The sequence below is a fragment of the Scophthalmus maximus genome, chromosome 2, assembly GCF_022379125.1.
Source record: "Scophthalmus maximus strain ysfricsl-2021 chromosome 2, ASM2237912v1, whole genome shotgun sequence".
In the NCBI taxonomy this organism is placed as follows: Eukaryota; Metazoa; Chordata; class Actinopteri; order Pleuronectiformes; family Scophthalmidae; genus Scophthalmus; species Scophthalmus maximus.
In genome coordinates, this window is record NC_061516.1 from 13,962,447 (window position 1) to 13,980,518 (window position 18,072).

The window sequence follows — 18,072 nt, forward strand, 5'->3', positions numbered from 1 at the left end:
TACATAGGCTGCACACAGAGGAGATTCCTCCGTCATGTCGTAATGTTTGTTTAGCAAAGACCAGTTGTCTCTTTGTTTGACGCGATCTCCTCCCGGCCGTGAAGGCGACGTGAGAGGAGCTGCGATTGGAAACACAAACACAGATTACTCATGCACAACACATGAACTGTTGCGTCACCTCAGTTGATTATGAATAGGCCAGAGGCAGTATAGACATGCTACTGTGATTCAAATCACTGTGGATCTTCTGTTTACGTGTACGTGTTAGATGCTGTTACAGCAGCCTGTCCACAATGACTTTGGCCAGGCCCAGCAGCAGCCTCAGCAGCAGCAGACTCAGCAGCAGCAGGGCCCGGGCAGGCCGGCCCAGCAGAGCCAGTCGGGGGTGATCAGGGAGCTATCGGGCCACCCGAAACCACCGTCCTGTGGGGCCCACAGCTCGTCCCCTCACTCGCTCCTGAGAGAGAACAGCTCACCAACCTCGACACAGGTGAACATGCAAATCTGAAACAACACAACTGTCACAACAAACTCTCCCACTAGGCTGCACAGTATTGAACCAAATTAACCTCAGTCATCGGCAAGTCGCCACTCATGACCTTCTTCCGTGCTCACGGCACAACGGGGGAAAAGGTTAGCAGTCTGTTATTGAAAGATACAGATGTCACTACAACAGCTGGTAGCTTCATATTCAGTTCACTTGCCAAGCTCTCGTCACAGTTTCAGCTCGTTTGAGTGGAAGCCAAAAAGACACGAGAGCATGAAAAACCTAAGTTATGATGGAAACGTCTTAGAAAAACAAAAATAAAAGATACACAACTGTTCTTGCTTCTGCTTATAAAACGGTACTTTCACATAGGAAGAGCCTATCAGATGTTCATTTCGTTTTAACTGGTGGATCCTGTTGTTTTTATACGCTGCCAACAAGTGTACAGGATCTCATATGAGCCTGGTGTGTGGTTGTTTACCTCGGTTCCATCGCAGGTCCAGCAGAGGATTGCGCGGGCCGGCCAGGCGCGGTCAGCGGTGAGTCTGCCTGTGCAGACGAACACAAGTGTGTCGATGCCCTTCTACAGCAACCCCATGATGTTCTCTCAGACCAACAGCAGGCCTCTGCAGGACACCAACGCAAACCAAAGACACGCGGACGGCGAGTTCAACCAAGATGGACAACTACGGTGAGTGAACAGTCAAAACCACACATGGTCATGACTGTATGGTGTAGTTCTAACCTCTTATTTGCAAATTCCTTAAAGATTCCCCCCCCCCCCAACTCACTATGAGCAATTGGATTCTTCTTTCAAAGATTTTAATTTGAGCGATTTCTGTCTTTGAGCTTTTGTTTCCTTGTTGTCTGTCCCACTGTACAGACTGAGTTCCTCTAGTAACAGATTGTATTTCTTGCAGCATGCTGCTCAACCAACCAATGCAGACGCTGGTTCCCTCTAGCACTGTCACCACGCAGCCTTCCCAGTGCAACATGGGCCTCTCCCAAACCATGTGAGAACCTGCACAGACACACACACACACACACACACACACACACACACACACACACACACACACACACACACACACACACACACACACACACACACACACACACACACACACACACACACGCGCACACACACACCTGTATGTGTGGGGTAACGTCACATTTGTGCCTGAGCTCTATGTCGTTCACTCCGTACAGATACACCCTGGAGCAGCAGATCATCGCGCCCTCATTCTCCATGCAACAGGTCAACTGCAACGCCGTGCTCGTGCCCTCGCCGGTCTTCACGTCCCCCATCATGTTCCCCCACAACGGTTTCCTCCCACAGCAGTCCCAGTCTGCCTACCACACTCAGCCTCAGGCCTCCCAGCACTCCCTGCAGCTACAGCAGCCCCAGCAGTTCTTTCAGGTACGACGACCACAGCCACCCGCCGTGTTTGCGACGTGGCAATATCCGTCACCGTGTGTGAAATATGTCTGACTTTAAATTTCATATTCAGTGAGGGGGTTGTTGCAAAAAAAAAGAAATGATGCTCAGGCTTTACATTTGCTGATTTATGATAATTAAATGCATTACGCTGCATCTGAATCCTTAGTTACCACAGCAACAAGCCAGAGTGCTTCTGTGTTATATTCAGTCCTCAGGGTTTTAACAAACCTCTGATGTCATCTCAAATTCTTCAGGTCTCGTCAATCTTGTCTCTGTTCTTGAGCGTTTTTGAGGAGTGAGTAATTATTTTTTGCTTTCCTCTGCTTTGTAACAGAACTAGGGTTAAAGTTAAGTATTATACAGAGTTAATCTGTAATGCAATACTTTTGCAGCATCCCACGTTCTTATATCCATAACTTTTGGCAGGGTTTTTTTTTTTTAAGGAGTCATAAGATTTAAGGTTTCGTAGCATCTGTTGAGGTTGTTAATATTCAGAGATAGCTCTCCTGTATACACCACGTCAGGTGTCTCAGTCGACGATCAGCTCGGCAACAGTTCAAGAAATACGTTACATATGAAACTTAGTGAAGCGGTTTCTGCCAGAACACACGTTCAAATTCTCTTTCTTTGTGTCCACAGATGGCTCAAGGACTTGTACACGGTGGGTCTACTCCAGCATTCTTACACGCCACTAATGTCCCACAGCAAAGCACTGTGGGATACATCCATCAGCAGCAGCAGCCGCAAACACAGCAACTACCGCAAGCGCAACAGCAGCAGCAGCAGCAACAAAGGCAGTACCAACATTCCCAAAACCAGACTGGCAGTGTTTCAGACTTCAGAAATCTGCTCACTCGGTAGCGCTGTGGACTCTGTCGTAGCGCCGAGACCGCCCTCCTCGTTGTCGCCGTGTAGGCGGAAGCGCACTTTGGCGTTTGGAGTTAAACTTGACGTCACGTTCTGCAGCAGAAATGCTCGAAGGTGAAAAAAATAAATAAAAAGAGACGCTTGTCGTGACCTTAACCGTTTGATGTGAAGCTGCCTGTTCGGAAGAAGGAGCGAAGCGAAAAAAAAACCCGGCAGGAGTCTGAGGACAGTCTGAGGTGCTGGGCCCGTTGTCCGCCGGCCCACATCACACTCAGCCGCCGGAACAAGTGGATTATTGAAAGCCCGCGAGAAGACACTTTTTTTTTTCATCTAACACAGAAAGTTTTCTTCTAAGTGTCTGTTTGCACTTTTCTACCACCCCCCTCCCTCCTCTTACCCCTCCCCCTCAAAGCTGAATATTCCTTTTATCAATATTCGATTTTCCTCACATAACGGTGAGATTAGATTTCAAACCTACAGCTCGACGCCGCCTTCCTCAGTGACCCTGGTCAGATTTTTAGCTCCAATGATGAAATCTTCTCCCTAAAGGAATGCATGAACATCACCGTGCGTTTCCGGGGACAGACGTGAGATGTTTGGTCCCCGTTTTGTCCCAAAAGCAACAATTTACTATGTTCATAAAAGTCGCTTTGTGAGGGGCTTTAATATTGTGGCACATGCAGGAGAGGGGGGGCGGGGGGTGTACCCTCAAATAACTAGAAAGTTCTATCTAGATTTTTAAAGCCTCAATCTGGGACTGAAGAAGGGCTGTTACTGAAGTCCAGGTTCTTCAGGTGACGAACAAGCTGCCAGGGGGGCTGAAACAAACGTGTGCCTTTAACTGCGGCGCATTCCGTGGTGCGGTTCGATGGTTTTCGTCTGATTACGGCTTTAAAAATCCAGCTCAGGTCCATTTGGAATACAAAGTTCTATTTTCGTAGGTCATAATTTATAATTTTCTGCATCAGATTGAAACAAAAAGACATCTAGATTTGTAATGGATATATCACATATATATAGATGCTTTTTGTAGCCTTTACATCCTTAAGTCCACACTAATAAGATTCATTTAACTATCTACTGAAACCATAATTGAATGATTTCATGTTTATTTATTACAGATATAGTTGAGACACGTATGAGATAAGAAGCTGGTTCTATATTGATTTTATATATACGTTAATTTTAGACATGAAATGGTCAACGCTGGTATTAATGTCTGACACCAGGATCTGCACAGTGTTGCCCTGATTATTCCAGTCTGGTCACTTGTTGAGCGGCTGGGCTCAATCACAAGTGAAATAAAACACAGCTTCTTATTATGAATGTGATCTCATTGAAGAAAAAAAAAAAGCAGATCATTTTTTACCTTGAAAACAGAGAAACCTCCATTGTGCGATTTTAGTGAAACGTAACACAGCCGCAGTGGCGTTAACAAAAAACTACATTCGTCATTATTTCTAATGATCAAACATTGTTCATTCACACGTCGGAAAGTGATTTGCACTTCCACGGCCCCCGTCGGCACTTCCAAGATGCTGCAAATCTTGTTCTCTACTCATTGTACTGCTTTCAACTTTTTGTGAGACAATCTTTTAGAGTCCAACGTTATTATTCTTTGAGATGGTTTTGTGGTAGTTTTCTGTCCCGACTGCTAATCAGCTCTCGTAACCGCACTCCTAATCTCCAACAGTCAATTGGAAGGCAACGGTTAAGATATGAGTTGCCGATGGTGAAGCCAGACGGGCACCTGAACGATGTCCAGGAAGAAATCGCTCACCTCTCTTTCGGTGATGATAATCACACACTACTTGTAACCGTAAACTGTTCAGGAACTGTCTGTCTAAAAAATAATTTGATTTCGACCATCGTCTATTATAAAATTTGTAGTAAGTAGTCGTTTGAAATAGTTTAGCAGGTAAAACACAGTTTTCTCTCAAGCATTTCCTGATTTTCTCACTGTGGAACTTATGCTACATTTTATTCATAATCCGCCCCCAGTCAACACTAAGACCCCCTTCCCCCCCGTTCAAGACCGACGCCGTTCATATTGGACGACAAGACTTGCGTGTCAGAACTCTTTCAAGCGCGTATGTTCAGTGCCGCTTTACACTTTTACCATGTGCAATGTCAATTTGAAAACAAACAAACAGAAAGAATGTTAATTTATACAGTTTGAAATGGTTCACTACAGATGTACGGTGTATATAGAGGTGTATAATAAGCCATTGTACCATGTACATTATATGGGAGTATTTTTTTAAATGAAATCATCCTTACATTCCTCCAGCCGTTGATATAATCAGTATCTTTTTTTGTTTTCCTTTTAAAAAAGTAAGCACGTGTCCACTGAAGATTGTGATAACAGTTATTACACTTTGGTCTGCATGGGAACGCGCCACAGGGAGTTAGCTTCTCCCAAACCTGACGACAAGATGCAGAAACACTGGAAGAAAGAGTCACACGATCGTCCATGATAATGGGAACAAATTTTCTTTTTATCAAGACACTAAAATCCTTGTTGCTGTCGAGCAGAAGAAAACACTTGAGTTCACATGATGAAAAAAACTTTTGGGTCTTTAAAAAAATATTTCTGATGTCATTTGTCTTTCTCTTTCAGTTTAATGGGTTTCAGTTTTTGTTTTGTTTGTTTTTTTTGAGAAAAGTGCAATTGTAAAGCATCGTGAAAATATTATTTTTAATGTGCGAGGGAAGTCTCAGTCTCTCTTTTTCCATCTCCACACTTCCACTTTTACACTATAGAAACAATAGAGTAACCACACATAGGACACCAGTTCAGCCAGCGACTCAGGGGCGCCATAGACGACTATTATTCTGTTTTCTTTCATGAATTCATCATTTCAACTTCAAATAATAATAATCCCAAAGCATTTGTCCAAGATTCAAAATCGGCCAGTGGTAGTTAAATTCCTCCTTGAGGTTCTTTCCCCATCTAAATACATCTTTCAGAATTCAGATGTTCTCACGTCAAACCGGCCTTGCTCAGGTGGGAGAGGACATTTTTTTTTCATTTAACATTGAGTATCGGGCTCCAGCCTATATTATTTTGCTTTGGACAAATCACCAGAATGTTTGGATGTGCTTTTCTTTCATTGAAATGTACTTTTTTTTGTTGTGTATTGCTTTACAGAAGTTATTGTAAATAATCCATCTGCTCAGTCAGTAAATCTTTTCTTTTTGGTGGAGTTATACCCCTCCTCACATTGAGTGTCCATGTTTTTGAAGGAATGAGATTTTCTTCATCACATTGGACTTTTCTGGTTTGCAAAGCAGCGACTGACGGCACCACGTGTGAGACGTGAGGTCAGATCAGTGCTTCTCTGCGGAGGACTTGCCAGGACATGAACAAAACACACCTGGTACACAGCCATTTCTGTCGTTTCACAGCAGAAACAAACTTTGAATATATTGTATAATAGAATGTAAAAAAAAAACTATAGACTATATGGTTGTTTATTTTATATGTCCAATAGATTACATATGTATGTTACATGATTTTAAAATTAAAGTAATTTTGTAACAGATAATGAAGTGTCTTATTAGAGGAGCTGATGCTTTTTTTTCTTTGGCGTTCAAGTTGGTGTTGCACAGTCACTTGTACGACTTGTTTTCTTTCTGTATTTACCATCAAGATAAGCTTTAAAAATATATATTGTTAATATTGTTTTAAAAGAAATTAACAAATGCAGTTTACATTCTAAAAATATCTTGATATTAATTATGCTATATTGAATTATTTATAAATCAACCTGGATATTGTGAAATATTGAAAATAAATATTTTAAACATATGCATTGTTTTCTGAGCAAACTGTTTACATAGAAAATGATTCATGAGTGCTTCTCAACCGTTGTGTGCTTGATGCAAAAATCCATATTTTCACTTCGGAAAAGCAGGTTAATATCAATCTATGAAAGACTTTTAACATTCTTCACACACACACACACACAACTATATATATATATATATATATATAGTTTCATTAGAGCATTTGTGATATTATTCAGATCTTGATGAAAGGCTACCAAGAAAATTTGTATTAAACTCACATTTTATTTGTGGTCTAAGCAACATCAGTCAGTCACAGTGAATATACAGTTAAATGCTGATGGTAAAAAAATATTAATATTTTATGTACTAAATGTACCTTTCACTATATTCAAAATCTAAGAGCACAATTTAATTGTGCGACACTGACTGTACGTGTTAAACGAGTGCAGGTCAGATTTTCTTTGCTCTCTCTTTGCAAAATAACGTTCAACTGACATGATTAATGTACGTTATGAATAACATTTAGAAGAGAAATTAACACTTGCTCTTCTGTAGCCATTAGCTGAGAGAAACCTCCGTCACTCTGTAGACCTTGTTGAGCAGGACCTCCACCTCGTCTCCACCCAGATGACAAAGGTCCAGGATGCACACGACGTGCGTCTCCTCCAGCTCGCCGGCAGTCGCCAAGATCTCCTCTGCAAGACGAAAATAATTCACACTGTAGCATCGCATCAACTGTAATAAAAAAAATATGATTCTAAATACGACAGCATGTGTTTGTTGATCGAAGATTTGACAGGTCTGCGTCTGAGCGAGTTGGTTTAGCTCCTGCCCTACAGTACCTGGCTTGGGAAGAGCAGAGTCACCGTGGCTGGTTGTGACGCTGAGGGGGCAGAGGAAGCCCGACGAGAGGCAGGACAGCATCGTGTTGCCGTGGGGATCCTGAGGAAGACCCACAGCCCTGGGCTCATCGGCACTCACAATGGGGAAAAATGCAGCATCGACGGCTATCTGCTTGTTTATGCCTGTCAGGAAGGGGAGAAAACGGAGTATGAGTTTGGAGAAGTGATTTTTTTTAATGGTCCTAGATTCAACAACCTTAAAACAAGGATCATTCTTTTAGATTTTGCAGTTTTCAACCCTGTCTTACAGCACACTGAAAAGGGCATCCTACCTGACAACATGTGCCAGCTGATTGTGATTTTAAAAGCTGCTTTTCGAAAACATGTTAAACTACACATTTTGTTGGAAGTAGACTAAAAGACAGAACAAATGTTTAACTTATACCAAGAACGAAATGACAGGAAGACCAAAGAGCCTGTTTTGTTTTGGTGAACTGTCTCGTGCATCATAGATCAGGAGTAATACGAACAAATGCTTTACCTAATATTGTCACTTGGTAATACCCTGGACAAGCCACGGGAGGGATGGTGTCAGCGTTCTGCTCTGGCGTCCAGTGTGTTGGCTGGAGGTTGCTCCGCTGCAGGAGGACGATCTTCGCATCGAACGTGAACCTCTGAGAGATGCTGTCCTGGAACAAGCCACCGTGACGCAAATGTTCAGACACTTCTCGTCTTTGCCTCGGCCAGCTGCTGCTTTCCCAAGATAAAACATCAGAGTCTGGTAGAAAACGGGCACAAACAAGAAAGAAAGAGTCAAACGTGACAATGTCAGTTCATATGAATACACTGCAGCTTCGGTGATTCACCTTGATTTGGATTTTGTAATTGCAGACTATGTTCCACATCCTGATCCTCCTCCGATTCAGAGTTGCTGTTATTTTCTTCCTGCTCTCGTCTGGGCCCTGGTTTTTCGAGTCCAGCTCTTCTGTTCGAGCAAGGACAAATGAGCTCAGAACGGTTTCCTGATGAATACAACCAGCTGAATCTTCACTTCACCTTTTAGATGCTGCCCCATCACAATCCGAGGAGGCCTGCGTGACTTTTCTGGAAAACACATCAACACGTCAACATGTCATGTATTGAATAAATGCAGGCTTTAATCTCTGCTGAATGAGCTGTGCTCCGTCCAGAACAATAATGATTCATAATCAAGTTCACAAATCTGTGAGTCGTGGGCTAAAATCATACCTCGTTTGTACTCTTCTCTTTCTTCCGCTCCCTGAGATTTTCTCAGCAGAGAGAGATGTTGGACATAACGTCTGCTCAGCTGCTGAGTGATGGTGTGTGTCTGGTAAACACACATCAGTGGAAACATCAGGAACCTGCAGGAAACCAGTTGACTTATTTCAGGTTGGAGTCACAATTCATAAAAATTCATAAACAACTCTTTGAAATAATGTTTTTTTTTTTAACCCCTGTCTCTTGTGTTCCTTGTGACGCTGTGGTCTTTGGGGTTCTCATGTACCGCACTGCCGTGATCTGTCCTTGAATTGCCAGTTGTTTATGTTCCCTGTACTGCAGCGTCTTCAACTCCTTCTTCAAGTCGGCCGCAGCGACCAGGGAAACGTGTGCTGAAGATGGAGGTTAAAGGTTTGGAGATGAAATCCCTTTTTATTGTGGGATGCAGAATTTTAAATACAGGATGTGCTGTACTCTAAAGACCAAACTGTTATCCTTCAATTTGTCTTCCCATCGCTGGCTTGAAAGAAAAGCTTTCAAATCAAACACAATGTATAAAGATTTCACTTCCTGCAACTACACATCAGGACAGAGACAGTACAGTACAAATGAGTTTTGTGGAAGAACTGCAGCAGAATGCTGTCCCAGATTTGATTTGATTTTCTGCCTCATAGGAGAACAGAGTGCATCTCATTAAGGATCAGCACTGAAGCAGGTCTCATCCTTTCACGCCTTGGCAGCTGGAAAGCATTCTGAAATTAATATGTTCTGAAAAAGTTTACGTGTCATGAAAAAACCCTTCCCCCCCTCACCTGAGGCATCTGTCGCTGACTGTGTAAAGATCTTTGGGGGGCGAGGGAAGCAATAATGGCCGCCGACAGCAGTCTTCTGGAGGACGACGTTGTCCTTCAGAGTTTTGGTCCACTGGATGAAGCTCTTCACCCTGGGGTCACTCACATATGGTTTACTTTTGTGGTAGCCTGTTGTGGACACAGACAATATACAGTTGAACTCAGACTCTAGTGACTTATACTGTCACCACATATATGTAGATTATCATCAGTTAGTGCTGATGTGCTAACCTGTAATGAACGTCTCTGTCTCACAGCTGCTTGTGAGGTAAGGCGAGGAACCCTCCACTTGACAAACCCTCATCTGAGTGCAAACCAGGTAGGTCACTGCAGAGAAGATTGATGTTTTAATCGAACTTGGTGAAAATGCTGAAAAGTGTGACAGCAGACTGCGTATGTGCTGACACAGCAGACTTACTTGGGCATATGCAATTGAAGATTTCTGGTTGAGAAGAAGAAAAAATCTCCAGGATGAAAGGATGATGGGACGTCCCGTCCATGGCGTGGACCCAGCGATACGTCCAGTACTTCTCTGGACCTAAATGGTGAACGTGGTCAAGCACCGATAACTGAATTATGATCGAGACGGAAATTCAGCAGCCTTCCTTCAGCCTTCACAAATAATTTACTTTGATAGATAAAATATGAACGTTTCTCACCCTTGTTCCCTTTACTCTTGACCCTTTCAACACGACCAACAAATGTTACCAAACCGATCACGTCACATGCTGAGTTGTTGACTAACTTTTCCAACTCTGATCTGGAAGAAACATGCAACATGAACAACAATCATAATAATGTTAACCAGCGAGCTCACACTGTAGAGACAGAATGCCTTTTGTATTAGTATAAACCAAAACATTAAGAAAAACAGAATAGCAAAATCAGCATATCTAGCACACACGTCACAAACACGTAGCAGATAAAGACAGACAACAGTAAGTATGTAGCGATAGTAAACATTACCTGGGGGTGAACAGGTAGGCGACCTCAGGTAACCCCCACTGAGGCAGAACGCTCTTTGGTGACACCACCGTGATGACCGACGCTGGGTTGCGAGGGTTGAGGCAGATCTCTTGGAAAAAGTACACATGTATTGACCTGTGTATCAAGTCCTTTCAGAAATCAGTGGAGGGGATGATAAAACTACACAGGGATTAATTTTCAGCGCATTGAAAATGTAACTTTCAGTTTTCATATGGTTCAAATCCCCATTTTAAAATCCTGCAGAATGACGGATAATGCCAGAGCAGGTGGCAGGACTGAAAAAAGGTGAAGATGGTCGTTTGATTTAAGATTTGAATACATGAGGGTTGTTTTGACAAGTCACTACGACAACTCAATGACAGTGTTACGCCACACATTGCAGCAGCTTTCAATCCACGACTGTGACCAGTGTACATACCTATAGAGTTAAAGGTCTTCAGTCTGTGATGGTCCATTTGTGGGCGCGAGCGGTTGGAGTAACTCTGCTTCAGGGTGTAATTTTGAAGGTACAACACTGTGCCTACGTTCAGTCTCTGGTAAAACTCTGGACAAAGTTCGTTCCAAAGCACAAGGGACATTGTGCCACTCTGGTCAGCAACTTCAAAGTATGCCTTAAATACGATAAGAGCACAGGAAGGAAAAACAAGTGGACGGCACTTTGTCACGACATAACAGTAAGAAAAACAATAATAGTAAGACAGTGAAATCATGTTCGCATCTCGTTACAGAGACTCGGCACGTTCAAACTCACCTGGTAAGGATAATCGATCTTGAGCCCAAACTTGCCGTAATATCTTAATCTGGATTTGTGTATGATCTTCACGAGGAGAGGAAGAGGTTTCCATGTGCTTCGAAAGCACGACTCCAGACTGGAAAGAAGAGTAATCTTGGACACTGTTGAAAAGACGACATCGCAAACAGCACGTCGTCAAGACCTTCACTGCAATTTGGCAGCCAAAGGAAAGTGAAATGACTTTTTTTGTAAATGGAAAAGGCATTAACTGCAATGGACAAAGAGACAGTTTTAGTAGATATAATGTAGTTGGCATTCCTACCGTGTTTCGATTGTAAATTATGCAACAACTTAAAGATGTAAGACTTCGTCTTTTCCAGGTTTTCCAAGTACTGTGATTTCTTGAGATACAAATTAAAATGTGTTTTTTTTCTAGGCCTAGAGGCCTTAATTAGTTACGGTTTATTTTCTAAAAAAAATACAAGACTGTTTCAGCTGAGTCAACTGTAAGTAACATGTTTAATCTGCTCGGACCTGATAAGTGTGCTGAAACAACGAGTCACGTAATCAGTCGAAAAAGAATGTACATAAAACATCCTCCCGATTTTAGTTTCTGCCTTTATTTGCTTTATAAAACATCGTAGTGTTTTTCGCTAACTGGGATGTTATCTATTCCCGGAGATATATCTAATAAAAACTGATACGTTGTGTGTTATCATATTCTGATTACACCAAATGATCACATGGTCTCAGGTAAGCTACAGGGTCAAACATGTTGTGATATTGAGTGCTGGAAGGCAGAGTGACAGCTTCCTCCTCAGAGATGTAAAATGCCATTTAACCATCAGTGTGTGACAGAGGGCCAAGACAGGGGATCGTCTCACCGTCCAGCACCGTGTCGGATGAGGACGAGCCCGAGGTCCAGACGTCTCCCTCTGGGTCGTCGTTGTTCCACAGAGACAGGTAGTGTTTGCGGCTCACCTGAAGGGGCACGTCGCTGTGCAGCAGCACGCTCCCCTCCATGCCGTGCTTGATCAGCATGGGCAGGGAACTGACGTCGTTCACGCGGGGCAGGACGACAGACGTCTCCGCGCCACACCTGAGCTTTTCAATGCAGATGTAACCGTGTCCCAGCCTCCTCTCGTTGTACACGAACGAGCACTGCGTAACGCTGACGTCGGCCCCGGTCCTCAGGGTGTTGGCCAGCACCAGGTGATTTAAACAGGGGTGAACGAAGCACTTGGCCCGCCAGGCTCCATCGGTGACCGTCACATCGTAGGTGTAGTTGTGGAGCTCCTGCTGCTGCTCGTCGCTGTGCTCGGATAAGTACCGCTGAAGTGCAATGACAGCTACGGGAGCCTCGTCCTCGGCGCTCAGCTTCAGACTCTGTGTAGAAGACAACCGCTCCAGCGTCCTCTGGAGGAAGGACACCTGAGAAACACCAGCCACCACTGGAGAACGAGACGAGTCTTCCTCCATTGTGGGGAGTTACTGTGACCCGTCGCCAGTCAGACAGACGCCGTTTGGCTCCTGTCACCATCGGATGTCATGTTAGCTTGTTAGCTAAATATTGGTTGGCTAAATAAACGTTTTCTTGCTGCTGTTGGCGACGCGTTTAAACTTAAACAGGCAAACTTGTCGTATCTGAATAAATGCTAGAGCAGACTTATCTCACAACAAGTCTTCCGTCATTTTAAGAAGACGCAGTATCGAAAACGAAGTTAACAACGGGCGAACGTTTCAAACGACGCGGGTGCTGTTTGATTGCGTCATTATGGTCTCGAGTCTAGAACAAAAAATAACAACAGAGACAGAAATTAATTTAATATATTTAGTTGTTTTTTTATGTCTTACGTTACCATACCAAATACTTTGTCTGGCCGAAACACTAGCCTGGGAATTTATACAGTAAAAACATAATTTTAAATTCCGCGCTTAGCTGCCGAGATTTGGATTGGCCTGACGTCATCAACGCGACGGTTGCTCTGAAACGGAAGTGTGTTTGTAGTTCGTTTTTTTTAATTGTTTGAATTTAGTTACAATAATAAGCATTAACAGGATAACTTTTCTACATCAACTACGAATCTATATAGTCGCACAGTTGCAGATATAAAAAATATTATTGTTATAATTATTTTCAATTTATGTGAACAAGGCTATCAGTTATTATGTACCAATGTCAATTCAAACAACATTTATACTATTAATGGCTTAAAGTATAGACGAAAAAAAAGATGTTGACTCACCTGATAATAAAAAGGCAAAAGGAGGCAGCAAAGATCAGGATGTAGAAACTGCTCTGTTCCAGAATTTGACAACACATCACAAAACATTGAGGATTTGACACACAGGACACACACACGAATATTTGAACATGTTCTTTTTAAAATGTCTGGATTTGGATTGGTCAGACAAAACATTTTAAGACATTACTTGGGAAGTTGTGATGTTCACCATTTATAAACTACATTAATTCATTGTGAACGCATTTGACACCTTTATTTACGTTAGTGTGACTTGCTTTACATAAAATTATTAACTGAAAGTTTCTGAAGGAAACCCTGACCAGTCACTGCCACATCCTTCATACTTTTTGTCTACATGTCATCATCTGTTTCATCAGTTGCTACAACCATTGAATTAATTGACAGTTAATGTAATGTCTGATTCCAGCTCCAAGTATTACCTTTCTTGGTTGTATGTTTTTTGCAAATCAAGATAATTTTGTGACATTTGAATTTAGGAGAATTTTTTATTATGAAGTTTTATTCGCTCCCTTGGTCTAGTATTACCTGCAACACTGCTCAAATGTGTTATGACTTTTCCATTGAAAGAAAAAGTTTTCGCTTTTCCAAGCTCAATTGTGTTTGTAATTTCTACTAAAACTACTAGAAATCGTGCATTTAGAAGAACGGTTTCCCCAATAGAAGAATATTTAGCAGCCTAAAAAGTCTCTATGCAATAACCTTAAAAGATGCTTGTAAAGATAACAGTACACACATGTCGACTGACTCAAGTAAACACAGAACAAAAAAATTACTTCATGAACTTTATTTCAATTTTATAGCAACATCAAGGCTCATGCCAACTCACTGGAAAGACATTTGTTAACTAGTATTCTTCGCCTTCCTCATCATCATCCCCAACGCTGTCTGTTCCCACCTCTTCATAATCCTTCTCCAGGGCAGCCATGTCTTCTCTGGCCTCTGAGAACTCTCCCTCCTCCATTCCCTCTCCAACATACCAGTGGACGAAGGCCCTCTTGGCGTACATCAGGTCAAATTTGTGGTCCAGTCGAGCCCAGGCCTCTGCGATGGCAGTGGTGTTGCTCAGCATGCACACGGCCCTCTGCACTTTGGCCAAGTCTCCTCCAGGAACCACAGTGGGGGGCTGGTAGTTGATGCCAACCTTGAAGCCAGTGGGACACCAGTCCACAAACTGGATGGTGCGCTTTGTCTTGATGGCGGCGATGGCAGAGTTGACATCTTTGGGCACCACATCGCCACGGTACAGGAGACAGCAGGCCATGTATTTGCCGTGGCGAGGGTCACATTTCACCATCTGATTAGCTGGCTCGAAGCAGGCATTGGTGATGTCAGCCACAGAGAGCTGCTCATGGTAGGCCTTCTCTGCTGAGATAACCGGGGCATAGGTGGCCAGGGGGAAATGGATACGAGGGTAGGGTACCAGGTTGGTCTGGAACTCTGTCAGGTCAACGTTCAGGGCGCCATCGAAGCGCAGGGAGGCGGTGATGGAGGAGACGATCTGTCCAATCAGCCTGTTGAGGTTGGTGTAGGTTGGGCGCTCGATGTCCAGGTTCCTGCGGCAGATGTCGTAGATGGCCTCGTTGTCCACCATGAAGGCGCAGTCGGAGTGCTCCAGGGTGGTGTGGGTGGTCAGGATGGAGTTGTAGGGTTCAACCACTGCTGTGGACACTTGAGGAGCAGGGTAAACAGCAAACTCCAGTTTGGACTTTTTGCCGTAGTCGACAGAGAGACGCTCCATCAGCAGAGAGGTGAAGCCTGAGCCAGTTCCTCCTCCAAACGAGTGGAAGATGAGGAAACCTTGGAGCCCTGTGCACTGGTCAGCCTGCCGGAAAACAAGGAATTATAAAATGTTGTTGTCACATAGATCAATTTGCTTTCTCCGTTGAAAATGCTGCAGATCTCACACATTAGAATTTGAGCTCACCAGTTTACGAGTCCTGTCTAGAACCAGGTCGATTATCTCCTTGCCAATAGTGTAGTGACCACGAGCATAGTTGTTTGCTGCATCCTCCTTGCCAGTGATCAGCTGCTCGGGGTGGAAGAGCTGGCGATAAGTTCCTGTTCGCACTTCATCTGAGGAGCAAGGAGGAAACTAGTTTAGTGATGCTCCACCCCGGTCGAACCAATGAAGACATCATTTTCTTCCATTTCTTTTGGGACTATAGTTACAATTATCGCAGTATTAAAGTATCAAACCTCACAAATTTTCTCCAATAATCGACCCAAGTGAAAATTCAAGCACTATCATTTGCATCAGATGGTGAGATTTGTGGTCTGAGAATATCATCTTTCTTTGATAAAGGGTTTGATTAAAAAAAAATTGTTTTGAATGAGTACCAAAACACATTTACATTTTTTTCACTCGTTACATTTGAAAAGCGAAATTCTAGATTCACCATTATCAACAACCTGCATCTGCTGTTCAATACATCAAGTTATTTTCAATATATTTTGTTTGATTTAACTCAAGTTACTCAATATAAATTGGGACCATCAGTTGATTGACAAAGGAAATTACTGCAACCATTTTATAATCTTCACATAATTCCCATGATTCACCCATTAATGTTTTTATTTTATGTGGAAAACCAGTGTAATTTCATCATTTGTTGATAATTGTAGACCAAACAATCATTCACAATATATATTGCTACAATGTGCTACTGATAAACGGCATTCATAAAAGTTCAAATTAAAATAAAAAAATCACAAGTTCTTTGTTGAGTAAAGTTTGTACCTATGACTGTGGGCTCCAAATCCACAAAAACAGCTCTGGGGACATGTTTGCCAGCTCCAGTCTCACTGAAGAAGGTGTTGAAGGAGTCGTCTCCACCGCCGACCGTCTTGTCACTGGGCATCTGACCATCTGGCTGGATGCCGTGCTCCAGACAGTAGAGCTCCCAGCATGCATTGCCCATCTGGGTGCCGGCCTGGCCAACATGCATAGAAATACACTCACGCTGTAGAAGGAAAAAAGGGAACAAAGGTCAGTTGCCAGCTTCTACTTAAGCCCTGCTCAACAACTGCTGATATACACACACAGATCTGAACCATGAACAATCGCACTGACCCAGATCACAGTTACTCATTTTTATATATATATATATATATATATATATATATACTAAAGTAGTCTATTTCGTCATCTATCAACATGTTTTCTCTTATCATATAATGTGATTTATTCATGGTTCTGACGATGTTGCCTAGCATTAACAACTCTTCCTAGTACAGGTTCTCAGGGCGGCCAGTGAAGCCAGATAATGAAAATAAATCCTGGGTATGTTGATCTTTGATTGTTTGGTAGGAATTGTGGAACTTGGTGTTTAATACATGGAGTCGACGCAGATGCGACATGGTTTTAGTCGTACGAGAGACTACCACTGCCCAGTCACGTCTGTGTCAGAGCTAGCTAGCTCGACGCTCTGAGGGAAAGGGCCGTTGTGTAGGAATTGTGGGATTTGGTGTTTCATGTATGGACTCTACGCTGACGTGGGTTTTACTCGCAAAATAGACTTATTTATAGTTTTGTCCACATCGGTTTAAGGTGATGGGTAATCTCTTCATGGTTGAAGGCGCTCGGTGTACGTCGCTTTGGACAACAGCGTCTGCTCCATGAATGTAATGTAACGATGCCACACCCTGGTCGAACCGCTGAACACCGACCTTGTTCTCTAAAGGCGAAGTGAAACAAAAGAAACATCTTCCTCTTCTCTTTTTTGCCATATGCCTGATCGCAATACTCTTCCGTATGATAGCGACAACCGATCACACGCCATTTTAATAAAAAATGACTTTTTTTTAAACATTAAAATCACGTATAATCTATGAACAGTCAACACTTCACGTGTAATGGTGCCAGTTGTGACGACAAAACATATTTTTTCCAACAGCAACAACAGCCCGTCTTAATATTATATTTTAAAAACCTATAAACACGTTTTCAAATATATTCTTGACTTAAACACTCACCATTTTTCTGACTGGATAGTCTTTCTCCTACCGACGTGAAGTACCGGTTGCAGAGAGTGTATGGTGAGGGAGGAAAGAGGCTGGCGTCAATTATACTTTTCCAAGGGGGCGGAGCCAAAGCCACCGTTTGAATTTCTATTCGGCGGGACGGACCGTTAGCTGATGCTGCGTTAAGGTGGTGCTGGGAAAAATTCCGAGTCTTGTAAAACAGCTGCATCATGTGAGGGATAGCTGAAAAACCGAGCCTAGAAGTGAACAAGGCTATTCTGTCTGAAAACCACCCGTAAAAGAGTCCTTTGGAATTTTAGGGCTGTTATTATGTCACTTATGTGTAATTTCAAACAACATTTATACTTTTAATGGCTTAAAGTAAAGAAAAAAGATGTTGATTCAACTGATTATAAAAGGGCAAAAGATGAATGTGTAATAAGAAGGCAGCAAAGATCAGGATGTAGTAACTGCTCTGGTCCAAAGATGACACGCTGGCTCCATCACAAGTTTCAAAATCATCACCCAGCTCTCATGTCCTAGAGATTAAAGCCTTATAAATGAATCCCAAAAGATTATGGGAATTCAATTTTAAGGATTTTACTG

The 18,072-nt window shown here is 42.8% G+C and overlaps 3 protein-coding genes across 15 annotated transcripts in view; 1 reads left to right on the top strand and 2 right to left on the bottom strand.

The window, feature by feature from the left end:
• Positions 1–6,606, top strand: part of npas2 (neuronal PAS domain protein 2) — a 39,096-nt gene extending 32,490 nt beyond the window's left edge. For 9 of the 10 annotated variants that reach the window (XM_035627004.2, XM_035627007.2, XM_047329418.1 and 6 more), the window contains 5 exons: positions 269–490; positions 985–1,178; positions 1,408–1,500; positions 1,697–1,907; positions 2,568–6,606. In XM_035627004.2, coding sequence (XP_035482897.2) covers positions 269–490; positions 985–1,178; positions 1,408–1,500; positions 1,697–1,907; positions 2,568–2,789 — 942 coding nt within the window. In that variant the 3' untranslated portion in view covers positions 2,790–6,606. The remainder of the gene's footprint in view (positions 1–268; positions 491–984; positions 1,179–1,407; positions 1,501–1,696; positions 1,908–2,567) is intronic. The other variant, XM_035627008.2, reaches the window with a different exon arrangement.
• A 243-nt stretch (positions 6,607–6,849) lies between these two features.
• On the bottom strand, positions 6,850–13,182 carry radx (RPA1 related single stranded DNA binding protein). Of its 4 annotated transcripts, none has more exons than XM_035627012.2 (15): positions 12,124–13,170; positions 11,258–11,400; positions 10,925–11,117; positions 10,486–10,594; positions 10,179–10,279; positions 9,938–10,057; positions 9,751–9,846; positions 9,481–9,648; positions 8,903–9,060; positions 8,678–8,811; positions 8,486–8,533; positions 8,296–8,411; positions 7,971–8,207; positions 7,430–7,612; positions 6,850–7,282 (listed from the first exon to the last, which is right to left on the bottom strand). In XM_035627012.2, exons 1-15 carry the CDS (start codon positions 12,716–12,718, stop codon positions 7,146–7,148), a joined length of 2,538 nt encoding a protein of 845 aa, XP_035482905.2. In that variant the 5' UTR covers positions 12,719–13,170; the 3' UTR covers positions 6,850–7,145. The 4 variants fall into 4 exon arrangements, with proteins under 4 accessions (XP_035482905.2, XP_035482904.2, XP_035482907.1 ...); XM_035627011.2 differs by having other exon boundaries at positions 8,296–8,414; positions 12,124–13,167; XM_035627014.2 differs by lacking the exon at positions 6,850–7,282 and having other exon boundaries at positions 7,470–7,612; positions 8,955–9,060; positions 12,124–13,182.
• A 1,093-nt stretch (positions 13,183–14,275) lies between these two features.
• Positions 14,276–17,629, bottom strand: LOC118301471 (tubulin alpha chain). Its single transcript, XM_035627017.2, has 4 exons — positions 17,479–17,629; positions 16,244–16,466; positions 15,431–15,579; positions 14,276–15,328 (listed from the first exon to the last, which is right to left on the bottom strand). Exons 1-4 carry the CDS (start codon positions 17,479–17,481, stop codon positions 14,351–14,353), a joined length of 1,353 nt encoding a protein of 450 aa, XP_035482910.1. The 5' UTR covers positions 17,482–17,629; the 3' UTR covers positions 14,276–14,350.
• Between the last annotated feature and the right edge of the window lie 443 nt (positions 17,630–18,072).

Coding starts and splice junctions, on each gene's coding strand:
- radx (XM_035627011.2), bottom strand. CDS start 12,718: ATGGAGGAAGACTCGTCTCGTTCTCCAGTGGTGGCTGGTGTTTCTCAG. Junction 10,058..10,178: donor CAAGAGTAAAGGGAACAAGG/GTGAGAAACGTT, acceptor TTCACCATTTAG/GTCCAGAGAAGTACTGGACG. Junction 8,208..8,295: donor ATTACAAAATCCAAATCAAG/GTGAATCACCGA, acceptor GTTTTCTACCAG/ACTCTGATGTTTTATCTTGG.
- LOC118301471 (XM_035627017.2), bottom strand. Junction 15,580..16,243: donor TTTGGAGCCCACAGTCATAG/GTACAAACTTTA, acceptor CTTGCTCCTCAG/ATGAAGTGCGAACAGGAACT. Junction 15,329..15,430: donor TAGACAGGACTCGTAAACTG/GTGAGCTCAAAT, acceptor GTTTTCCGGCAG/GCTGACCAGTGCACAGGGCT.